Source organism: Meleagris gallopavo, chromosome 15, assembly GCF_905368555.1.
Source record: "Meleagris gallopavo chromosome 15, MGAL_WU_HG_1.1, whole genome shotgun sequence".
Classification (NCBI taxonomy): domain Eukaryota; kingdom Metazoa; phylum Chordata; class Aves; order Galliformes; family Phasianidae; genus Meleagris; species Meleagris gallopavo.
In genome coordinates, this window is record NC_139418.1 from 13,105,286 (window position 1) to 13,116,424 (window position 11,139).

At 39.1% G+C, this 11,139-nt stretch overlaps 1 protein-coding gene across 1 annotated transcript; it reads right to left on the minus strand.

The window, feature by feature from the left end:
- Positions 1-767: 767 nt before the first annotated feature.
- Positions 768-10,656, minus strand: CANX (calnexin). Its single transcript, XM_085236522.1, is given in 16 exon segments — positions 768-2,592; positions 3,175-3,263; positions 3,417-3,546; positions 3,636-3,755; positions 3,966-4,159; positions 4,162-4,180; positions 4,522-4,681; positions 5,138-5,251; positions 5,917-6,010; positions 6,013-6,105; positions 6,564-6,756; positions 7,559-7,640; positions 8,908-9,049; positions 9,394-9,452; positions 9,939-10,012; positions 10,471-10,656. Coding segments are annotated over 16 exon segments (1,800 nt in total). The 5' UTR covers positions 10,654-10,656; the 3' UTR covers positions 768-2,538.
- Positions 10,657-11,139: the final 483 nt, after the last annotated feature.

Here is an 11,139-nt window from a genome sequence, read left to right on the forward strand (position 1 = left end):
TTACATCAACTCTTCTCTGAACAGCAGTGCTAGGAGAAAAACCATTTTATAGCAGTTGTGTTCTATCTTCTGTACAATTATATCCCCTTCCTCATGGAACCCCTCCCTCAGCCCAGACACACGAGTTCAGCTTATACAGCTATCTTTTCCTCCCCCGCTTTAACAGAGCAATGCTGAGGCTGAACACAGCCACCCCATGCAGAAGGCAGGGTAAGAAGTGACACCTGCATTTTCTAGCTGTTTCAGAAAGTCTTAATTTATTGTAGAGATTATTTAAGCATACACTATGGTATCAAAAAAAAAAAAGCCATAGCATGCAGACAGACCTCTTCAGAGATTTAGCAAAGCAAATGTAGACTTACATTTCGCCTTAGTATTGTTTTAAAAGCTGACAGCAGATCTCAAATTCCATTGTGATGCTGGGAAAGAACACGTATGCACATGAATTGTTAGGGAGTTTAAGGCAATTTGCATATTAAGATAAAAACCATTGGATTAGTAGAATTATGTTATGCTCAAAATGTTAGCTGAATTGAAACCATTTACATAAACTTCATCTCAACGGACTGAGTCATAAATAGCAGCTGCTCCTTGATAGAAGTACAGTCCTGAGAACAAGCTAATAGCAATGCTTAAGCTATGACATCTCCCATGTCAGAGTATAAGCTATTTTGGCAGTCAGGAGCAGTATTTACCCGGTGTTCAACAGGCAAAGGCATTCTAAACATGCAATAGCTCCCAACAGAAGTCTGAAATTACTTCCAGTATCTGCTTACAATAGTTTATTTGCACACTGCTGAAAAAAATTTATCAAGAAATCCTGCTATGCATTTGTGGTCACTAATATTTCAAACACAACAAACGAGGGATACAACGTAAGTACAGGCAGCAAAAAGGTATTTGTACAAAAGAAAAGAAAACCAACAAACAAAAAACCCAAGCCTTTAGTAATTTAGACTGTTTGCAAGGTTTGGAGCACCCAACCCCCTCCCCCACAGCCCCTGGGAATTATTCCCCATACTACAGCTATGACCAAACAACACTTGGAGTGTTTAAATTCAGTGCAAGAGAAGTAATTTCAGGACATTTAATTTCACTCTAAACAAACAAAAGCTTATCTGTATAGACATCTGAACCCCAACATATTTGGTACAGTGTGATGAAGTCACATAGATTTCACCCTCAGAGGTATGCTCTTGTAGTGACCACCAGCATTCCACAAGTGTCTGAAACAGTATAATATGGTAGACACAACGCTTTAAAAAAATTTATTCAGCTGGAATTGAAACTCCCTAACATTCACAATATAATTTAGGATGCATTTGTTACATGAAAAGCAGATGAAAGACTTAACAGTTTCACATACCACTTAAGATATTCCACATGCTTCTTTCCCCACCTACAAATACTGACATCTTGGGATTTTTTCCTTATTAAATACTCGGTTCAACTTCTCTATCAACCATTTCTCCCATTCCTATAGGAATACATACAGTGATAACAGTGAGGATATGAGACACTGTCCTATCCAGTGCTTGGACCCTGGAGTAGGCCTAGCTATAAAAATAAAGAGTTTGACAATGAGCTGAACATGAAGCACTTCCAGCAATTGAGGCAAAGCTGCACTCAGAAAAAGCTGTGTAGTCACAGAGAAAGGAAAGTATCAGTGGCTGAAGAGAGGGGAAAAGGGAGAGTAGTCTAACACTACCCCTCTGCCCCCCAACAACCTGTTAACTTTACAAAGAGTTGAAGAACTAACAAAATCCATTAACTGTAAGGTCTGCAGGATTAAATGCCACGTTAAGACAACCCACTCCAAATCCTACATCATTTGTCAACACTCAATTGGGCTTTAGCCGTGTGCAGAGTGCATGTTCCATAGACCGACCAACTAACCCCTTCCTCTTCCCTCCCAGCTCCCACCAGGAACAAAGTTTAACTACTGGTTTCCCCCACACATGATCTTCTCTCCCTCTCCTTTTTTTTTTTCCCCTTTGAGGGAAGAGGCAATGTCAAATGTATTGACAACTTTTCTTCAAATAATTACCAAATTTTTAGGGATAGAAAGACACGACATAGGAGTTTGCATATTTGTAAAAAAAAAAAAAACTAGTTATGAAACTGCATTTTTTTTTATCATCTAGCATTTAAAGATTCGTTGTTATTCTTCACTAATTAACAGATTAAATTAAGCCAAGATACGAGACTGGTAAAATTCTACCAATCTACATAAAAACAGAAAAAAAATATTTAAAACCAAAAGTGAAAAGGTTAGTCATGTTACATTCCAAAATCCACAGCCCATTATATTAAATGCATTCTTTCTACAGGAATGATGTTCTTTATAACAGATGGATTGCAAGTATTTTACTGCTAGACACTCCGTTACATTGGATAGTGTGACTGGAACCTGTGGATGGTGAAATCTTGAGGTTTGTCCAAGTTTCAATGTAAGGTGTCCAAGGTCCTCTCCCAGAACCATGTTTTGGAAAAAAATTCATACAGATTAAGTTCTTATGATTTTTTTTTTTTTTTTTTTCAATCTTTCCTTGGCTTTCTGTTTCTGGGTGATCTATTCACAGTTTCCTCCTCCTGCAAGAAAGTGAGGTGTGAAAACATTAAGAAAATCTAAATTTATTCCCAAAAGCCATTTAAAACAATCTTACAAACAACTTACTTCTGCAACTCCACATTACAATTGATTTTGGAAGGATCTCTTGCTGTTACTACACCTTCCTTTCCATGCAGGGTAGACAATTCCTTATTTTCACAGTGAATTTATGTTATTTGCTCCAAGTACTGCTGCAGCTGCACAAATGCCTTTAAGTTCAAGCAACACTCCACCCATTTTTAAGTCAGCCATTATGTCAGTGTGGAGCACTTAAAAGGTCACATCCTGACTACACACAAAGCTGAATGAGCCTTTTGCCTCAAGATGATGCATTCCACACAATCCTACTCTTCCCACAATGCAGGGTCTATGGCATGTGCCTTCCTTTCACAATGTTCCCTGCTTTGCTGAGGTTGGCCACAGCAATTCCTATTTTGAGAGGGATTAAATTCTCTGGAGTTCTGACACTGGAAAGGAGCACCATATGAACCAGGTTAATTAAGCTTGTGGATTTTTTCTTGGTATAGAAAAAGGCTTTCCTCAAAAATCAAGTGCTCTCTTACCTCTGATGCACGTTTCCTGTCCTCCTCTTCTTCCTCCTCTTCCTCTTGACTAGCACTTCCTATATCAGCATCATTTTTCTGCTTCTCCTCTAAGGAAGAGAGGAAGAAATCTCATTCATTTTCTTGCCATTAGATTTGCACCTTCAGTTCACCTTTGGCTTGATACTATGTCTGCCCATCTTGCTCTTTTGTTCTTTCAGATTGAGAACTCCATTTGTCTCACGATTGACTATTTTGCCTACCTAGCTTCTCCTCATTTGCTTCCTCCTCTTCCTCCTTGTCTCCTTTTTCTTTTTCTTCCTCTCTCTCATCACTCATCACATCAGGCTGAGGTGCATCAGTCTTTTTGTACTCCGCAGCACTTGGCTGCTTCTAAAAAAAAAGTGTTAGTTGTAAAGTTAAGGCACATTACACTGAATCACTTCTTAAATACTATACTTATTATCAGAGGAAATGCATACCTTCCCAGAGCAGCAGAAAAGGACTACAAGGAACACTGGGAAAGCCACAATGAGGATGTACACTACCCAAAGCCAAGGACGCTCTTCAGCAGCTGCCATCATCTGGCCCACAACACCAGGCTGTAAGATACAATGAACCATTAAAACCCAGCAAGTCACAGCAGTTAAGTCTGAAACAAATTTTTTCAAATAGGCTTCCTGCATCCCCAAACATGGTATTTAATACTTGGTACCTAAAGATATATATTGATCAACACTAATAAAGTCGGGGCTAAAATAGCAGCAGTGCTGTTTCCGTCAGAAGCACACAATTAAGCCTTTGTTTCTCACCTCTGCAGCACCATCAGCTGCCTTTTTCAGTCCCCATCCATCATTGGCCCAGTCATCAGCCACAGCTCTTTCAGTACAGATGATAAAGTTGTCAAAAAAGATATCAGATGTCATTGACCATAGCTCAAGTCCCACAGCACTGAAGGGAGTCATCTTGAAAGGCTCCAAGTCTTCAAAGAAATCTGGGTTTGGATCTTCCTGGGTTTCCATATCCCCTAGGAAAGACAAAAGATATTCAAGCCTTACCTACGGGTATACAGTTTGCATTTTTAGTTTTCAGTCCATTTCAGCTAGGAAGAACAACTCATTACATTAAATTATAATGTTTATAGGTATATAATGTTTATAGGTATAAACTCTCTACAGATTTGGGAAATCAAGTTTCATGAGTTAAAAGTAAAGCCAAGAAAGCAAGCACTTTGAAACAGTTCACTTGAAAACATAGTAAGATCATAACAGTATTTTTTATTATTAATGACATCTGCTGAACTTAGAATTATTCTGACTTTTGGAAAAGAAACACTGCGCTGGCCAGGAGTTTACACAATAATAAAACCAACCTGTAGTTCACATTATCAATCATAGGAGGTTTCCATTTGCCCTTGTAGTTTGGATTGTCAATCATTGGTCGCTGCCAGGTACCACAGCCAGGAGCTGATTCACATTTCGGATTTGCAATCTGAGGTGCCTCCCATTCGCCATCCATATCCTCATCCCTGAAAGGGAAACCCAGTCTTCATGTCTGTCCCCTTATATAAACTAAATCTTGGAGCATATGTAATTTCTGGGAAAATTAAAATTCCTACTTTAAAATGGAGATATTGAAACTAAATGTAACATAATTCCACAGATAATAACACTGCAGAAGGAGTAAGTATTTCAAGTAGCTTGAAAGCACAGAAGCTCACTGAAAGCTAATCCACTGAGCACAGATGCCTTCCAGAATGGTAAAACTGGAAGATGAACATCCCTGACCTGTTCAGCTTGCAATCTGAACAAAACAGTTCACCAGTATACAGATAAATAGAATAAAATTGGAGTAATTCCATCTTCCACTTTTGAAAGAAGATGTCTACACTGACAACTTTCTTCGCAAACAACAATAAACCAGTTATTCTTGTATTTGTCAAAACCAGAACGCCTGTCACACTCGTAACACATAGTAAGCATACCAATCTTCAGGCTTCTCAGCATCAGGGTCTGCTACGTATTCTGGCTCATCATCCAGCCAGCCCTCTGGTTTCACAGCATTTTCATCTGCTATCTTTGCAGGAGCATCTTCATCCCTTGAAGATGGAATTTAATATATTAACACAATATGCAAAAAAAATTCCCAACCCTAACAGCAAGATTCTGAGACTTTCAGCAAGCCCACTGATTTATCAGCCAGCTTCACTTCTGACACACAGCACCATGTTTTAACTTGCAGTCTGTTACCTTACAGATACCCCAAAGCACAGTCAATAGCTCCAGCTAATACCAGTATTCTTTAATACTAATCTAGAAAGGGCACATTACAGCAAATCCCATATGTCTAATGGTCACTGGAAACATATATTGAGCTTGCAATCAAGTCTATGATTCATAGAGCACAGGCTCAAGAACAAAAAAACAGCATCAGCTTCTGCCATAGGCTCAGGTATTTCAGTCACTTAACTATGCATTACACAAATAACTTACACCTTCATCCTATCTTTTAAGCAAATCAAAGATGAGTACATCGGCTAACATGAATGTTTTCAGTAGTCTTTATCTGTGGGCAGCACAAGAACAGTTATTCCTACAGGACATCAATCCTTTCTGCCTTTATTTACTGCACTGCTACTAAACCAACCTGTAACTAAAAGTTCACAAGTGCAGGACTCAAGATTCGTGTGTCATTAGAGGACTTTTGATAGGCTGAAGTTACCACACCAAGACCTCCCTCTCTTCCACTCTTCCAACACCTTACCAGTCATCTGGTTTAACAGCATCTGGATCTGGGATTTTGGGTCTCTCATCCCAATCCTCAGGCTTCTGGTCATTTGGGTCCTCAATCTCTCGGGTGGATTCACAGGAGGAGACATATCATTTAGCAAATTCCCACTGTTGACAACCATTTGATCAACCAGAATTTCAAAACTATTATCAGGATTCAAAACTGGAAAGAAAAAGTAAATACAGCCAATACACAGAGGATACAAAGTGTGCTTCTAAGTATCACTCATTCCTGCGTGTACAATTCAAACTTCATTAATCCAAGCTACCATCTACCTAGCAACTATTTTTAAGAATTAAGAACCTTTCCCATGATGTCTAAATATAACCAGTGACAGAAATACTTCTCATACCATGTTACTCAGAACTACTCTGAAATACAGTTCTCCTTTATCTGTTTAGTTTAAGATCTCATGACTTTTTAAGTGAATCAAAACTTCTCCCAAGGAAGAAACAAGCCTTTATGTACTAAGACTAGTTTTTGCATTCATAACTTTCAAGTGGTTTCCAGCTGCCTGGTATATTCATACAAAGATCTGTTTGTTCATGTGTTCACTGAGTTTTTGATTCAGAAAACACAGAAGTAGTATTAACGTGAATAGCAGCTAGCAGTCAACATACCCAGAGTATAAAGGTGTGTCTTCTTATCAGTGAAGTAGGTCTTCAAGTCTGCATCTGGACGCTTCGCGTGCTTCTCCTCGTATTTGCCAGTCTTTGGGTTTTTGTGCCGGAAGATGAAGTGCAGTTTATAGTCCTCTCCACATTTGTCAGGGCCAAACATGATCGTGTATGGAGTCTTGTCATGGAAATGATCCTTTAAAAACAATGCAAAACTTAATGCTATTAATTTGAAATACAACTTCAGCTAATGCCTACCCTAAAAACTCTCAGTGCATTAGAAACTGTTCTGCAACTTAGTATCAAAGGCAGTGAGGCTCCCAGACTAAAACTTACATCACAATTACAAGCTTCCAGAGAGAAGACCAGAATTAGCCTAGCATCATTATTTTGCACCTTTGGTCTCTACTTTCCAGATTTGGCTGTACAGAATTGCTGTACAAGTGTTATTAACAAGGCAAGTAAATCATTACACAGTGACAACTATGTATTTTTAAGCAAATCCCTACACTACAAAAATGACTAAAAAGCCACTAACAGAAATATCAGATACTATTAGCCAGTCCAGTGACTTTCTTTCACATGAAGAATAAGCAGCATTAAAAGTGGAGCCGAGATGTATTTCGTTTATACACAAGCTGCTATATACTGTCTCAATTTCAGATTTAACTGAATATAATAATTGTAAGTCTATTTGTTCTGGTAAATGCTATTGTGAGATTCAATGCATACATGAAACTGGCCAGATAGCCAAGTAGTCTTCTGGATATGTAGTGAAGTCCTACTCGTAATACCCAGAACTTGGGTACATGTAGTCAAGAGGCCAGAAAATTTCAGTATTTCCCATCTCCAGCTGAAAATACTGAAATCAATGAGCACAAAGTACTTTGAAGATCAGGCCCTAAATACACCCCACTGCCTACACCAAAGTGGTTTCTCTAGAAAGAAAAAAAGCTTTGTTGCCTTGTTCCATGGATAACAGCATTAGCAGCACTCACCAGGTTCAATTCAGGTGTCTTTGAAAGCAATTTCACATAGGCCCCGCCACACTCTATTCCATTTTGGAAATTTACTTCATACCTTATTTGGACAGAGAAGTGAAGAGCATGTTATATACAAGCAACATTTACCTTCATAATACATGACTGATCTTATACTTGAAAATTGCAGAGTAAGGCGATTTTGGTTTTGTTTGTTTCAAATTAAGAGTGAATATTAAAAACACATGCTGCACTCTAGAGACTAAGCAGATGTTCAAGAGGGCCTGAGAAAAGAAGAGAATCGAGGATTTAAAAGACTTAACCTGACAGAAAAGATTAAAAGAATTGAGCACTAATCTAGAAGATTATGATCCAGAAGTAGAGGGAAGGAAAGGTTTTTCAAGTATGTAAAAGACTGCAACAGAGATTAAGGGGAACCAATTATTTTCCACTCAACCACTGTGGCAGACAGACAACTCAATTTGCAAGATGACTGAAGCGAGCAGTTGGATCCTAGAAGAACTCCCTTTAGGGTTGTAAGCATACAATAGTATATTTAGAGATGCCAAGGAGTCTGAAAAAGGCAAAGCATGTCTGTCAGGAATAGGCTAAGCATGCTCAAACCTCTCTCAATGCCAGCAGCTGAAGTGAATGACCACTTCAACTTATTTTTAGCCATGCATTGTGAGCCAAAACTAAACAGTAGTGCAAAGTAAAGTGGCCAAATCATTACCTTGTACAAATAAGAACTAGCTCACTAGCTGTTTAAAACTGATAACGTAGGTAATATCCCACAATTCAACTGCTGTCATTGAAAGATTCTTTTCCTGCTTACTAGTCTAACATGCATGCAAGCAGATTCCTCTACATCACTCATGGCCCAGTAAAGGTAGACAAGTTGTTCATCTTCCTCAACAGATGCACTAGAACAAAGGAAGGTGGAAACAAGTGCACCCTTAACACTCTGCCCACTCTCCCTTCGAAACAGGGACACTTCACTGAATAAACACAGTGACAAACATATAGACAAGCTCTTGTCCAAGTGGACACGGACTTCTACAATCAACAGTACAGAAACCAGTTGCCTGTTCTGCTGAGTACAAGAAATACAAGTCCAGGGACTAATTACCAACTCTATTTTTCAGAGACTTTTTTCCTCAGGCTTCAGAGGGGGTCACTCTGTTCCTAACTTCCCACTTGAGGAATCCGGATTGCTATTTTGCTCCTATTCAAATTGTATAATGATACATTACAGTCTATCTTGTGTCACCTAGACCCCCCCCAGCCAACAAAAGCTCAGTTACAAAACGAACCCCAGCCTGCTATCATGTCACTTTTGGTAGAACACTAAGTTATCTTTTACTTACTGTATAATAAGGGGCTTGGTATCAAATACAAAAGGCTTTGAAAGCTTGGATGAAATCGCATGATGTTTGGCTCGTGTTACCAATACAAGCCCTTTGTCTCCTGGAAGCTTAGTGTCCTTCATGTCTTGGACTTCCCATTTACCTGGAGAGAAAATTAACCAAATATTATCAAAACCCATTTGATACAATCTTGCCTTAGCTCAATCCTAAGCAAGAAAGTCATCACTGACTTTGTACAGGGTGCCTTGAAGTTACTGGGATGAACGTCTTCACTAAAAATTATTTTAAAACCTCAAAGTGGAAATTTTATCTGAACCTTGCCTGAATCAGCATCATGCTTCATATTGCTAACCATGTACACATTCTCCCATTTTCTTCAATGAACGTAATTTCAAGGAACAAGCAGAACAGACTTACAGTTCTTCTTTGTATAAGGCAAATTGACATTATAAGCATCTATTAAGTCAAAATATGGGTAGGACTCACCATCATATTTGGCAATTTCATCATCTGTATCATCTTTTTTGGCTTTGGAAAGGATCCATCTAGAAGACAAGCATCCAACAGTAAGAAACCCATAGTTTTTCACTATGCACACAAAAAACCTGTTCTTAAAATAGCCTTTATTGTCCTATGACTACACCCCAGTGTCTCAATCCCCTGAGCTCTATCCCAAGCCTGCAAAGTTCTCATCTTTATGTAGGATCACTCACTCCGTCAGCCTCAGTCTCACTTCCGTAGAAATTCCAATATTCAAGTTTCTAATACCTCATTATGCTTACATTACCTGAAGTACATGAAGTCAGGTGAGAAAGATTAAAGCATACATAAAATATGACTTCTCTTCCTGTTATTGCTAGTACCTAAGCAAAAACTAGTTTCTCTCATCACTTCAACAACCAGGACCACATAGTCACTGCTGTAATTCTCCCCACGTGTTGCCAGTTGATTTTCAGTAACAGGCACCAGGAATTCCCTTTCCAATAATACTTTGATTTTGTCTGTTCAGTCACCCCTCACATTATACTCACCCATCCAGAGTTCCTTTATCAAAGGACTCCACAAAATACACCTCACCAGTTGGGACTGGTGCTCTGTAAGTAACCTAGGGAAAAAGAGAGGCATTCATGTACCTTTCAAGGCACATTCTCTAAAGTAGTACTGGCATATACAGCTCACATCCCACATCTATACAGTACAGCACCTAGAACACTCTGGCAGCATAAATACAGAAATGATGTAAACACTGCTGCTTATGCTGAGCCACTGTGCTCTCCTCTGCAACAAAAACTGAAGATTTTATCCAGCTGGAAACTTTAGCATTAATTCCTGATAATTACACCAGCTTTCAAATATTCATTGAAGTCTTTGAGGAAGAAGATGCAGGTCAAATGAAAATAGCAAGGAAGCAGCTAAGCTTAATTCCAAACCTTACTCCCTGCTAGTGATCTTTAACAGCATCACTATACATTAAGTTTCAGCAAAGTAAAGACAACTCTGATCAGAGTGACAGTAGCCAAAACACAAGCAGTAATTACATTTTAAAGAACACCTATGCCAAACCTTTGGAGCTGGAGGAGGCGTGCTGCTTTCAGGATTTGAATCTTCTACATCTTCAACGCCATCATCTAAGTCATCCTCAATATCAATGACATCATCACCATCATCATCACCCACATCATGCTCCTGGGCAGCAAGAGTTCCAAGAGCTAGCAGAGTCACATACAGCAGCCATTTCATCTCCATTATCTGAATAAATAAGAAAGGGAAAAGAGCACACACATGAGCAACGCGCAGCTTCTCAGTTGAGAGGGCAAGCTTTTCTGGCAATAGGTGAGACACCAAGTCACACCACTGAAAGAGGTACAAACTTACCTTCTCAGCTCTGCTATTTATTGCTTCTGGCTGGTTAAGACAGCTCAGAAAGTGGGAAAAGACATACAACTTGAAGGTGTATTTAATACAAAACAGATGCTTGTGCACTGGAGGAGCACATGGACAAGCTCTGCAGATCGTGCTGCAGGAGCGTCAGTATTGTCCTTCCACTGCCACAGCCCACACAAGAACAGACAAACATGTCAGCAACACAACTTACGTATCTAAAAAATCTGAACAGAAAAATCTACTTCTTGTTTGTGAGGAACTCTAGAGACCACAGGTTGGAACTGGTATTTCTATTCAGTTCATAAAGACTAACTACCTCTTCCAAGCATCTACAAAGCAACCCATCTT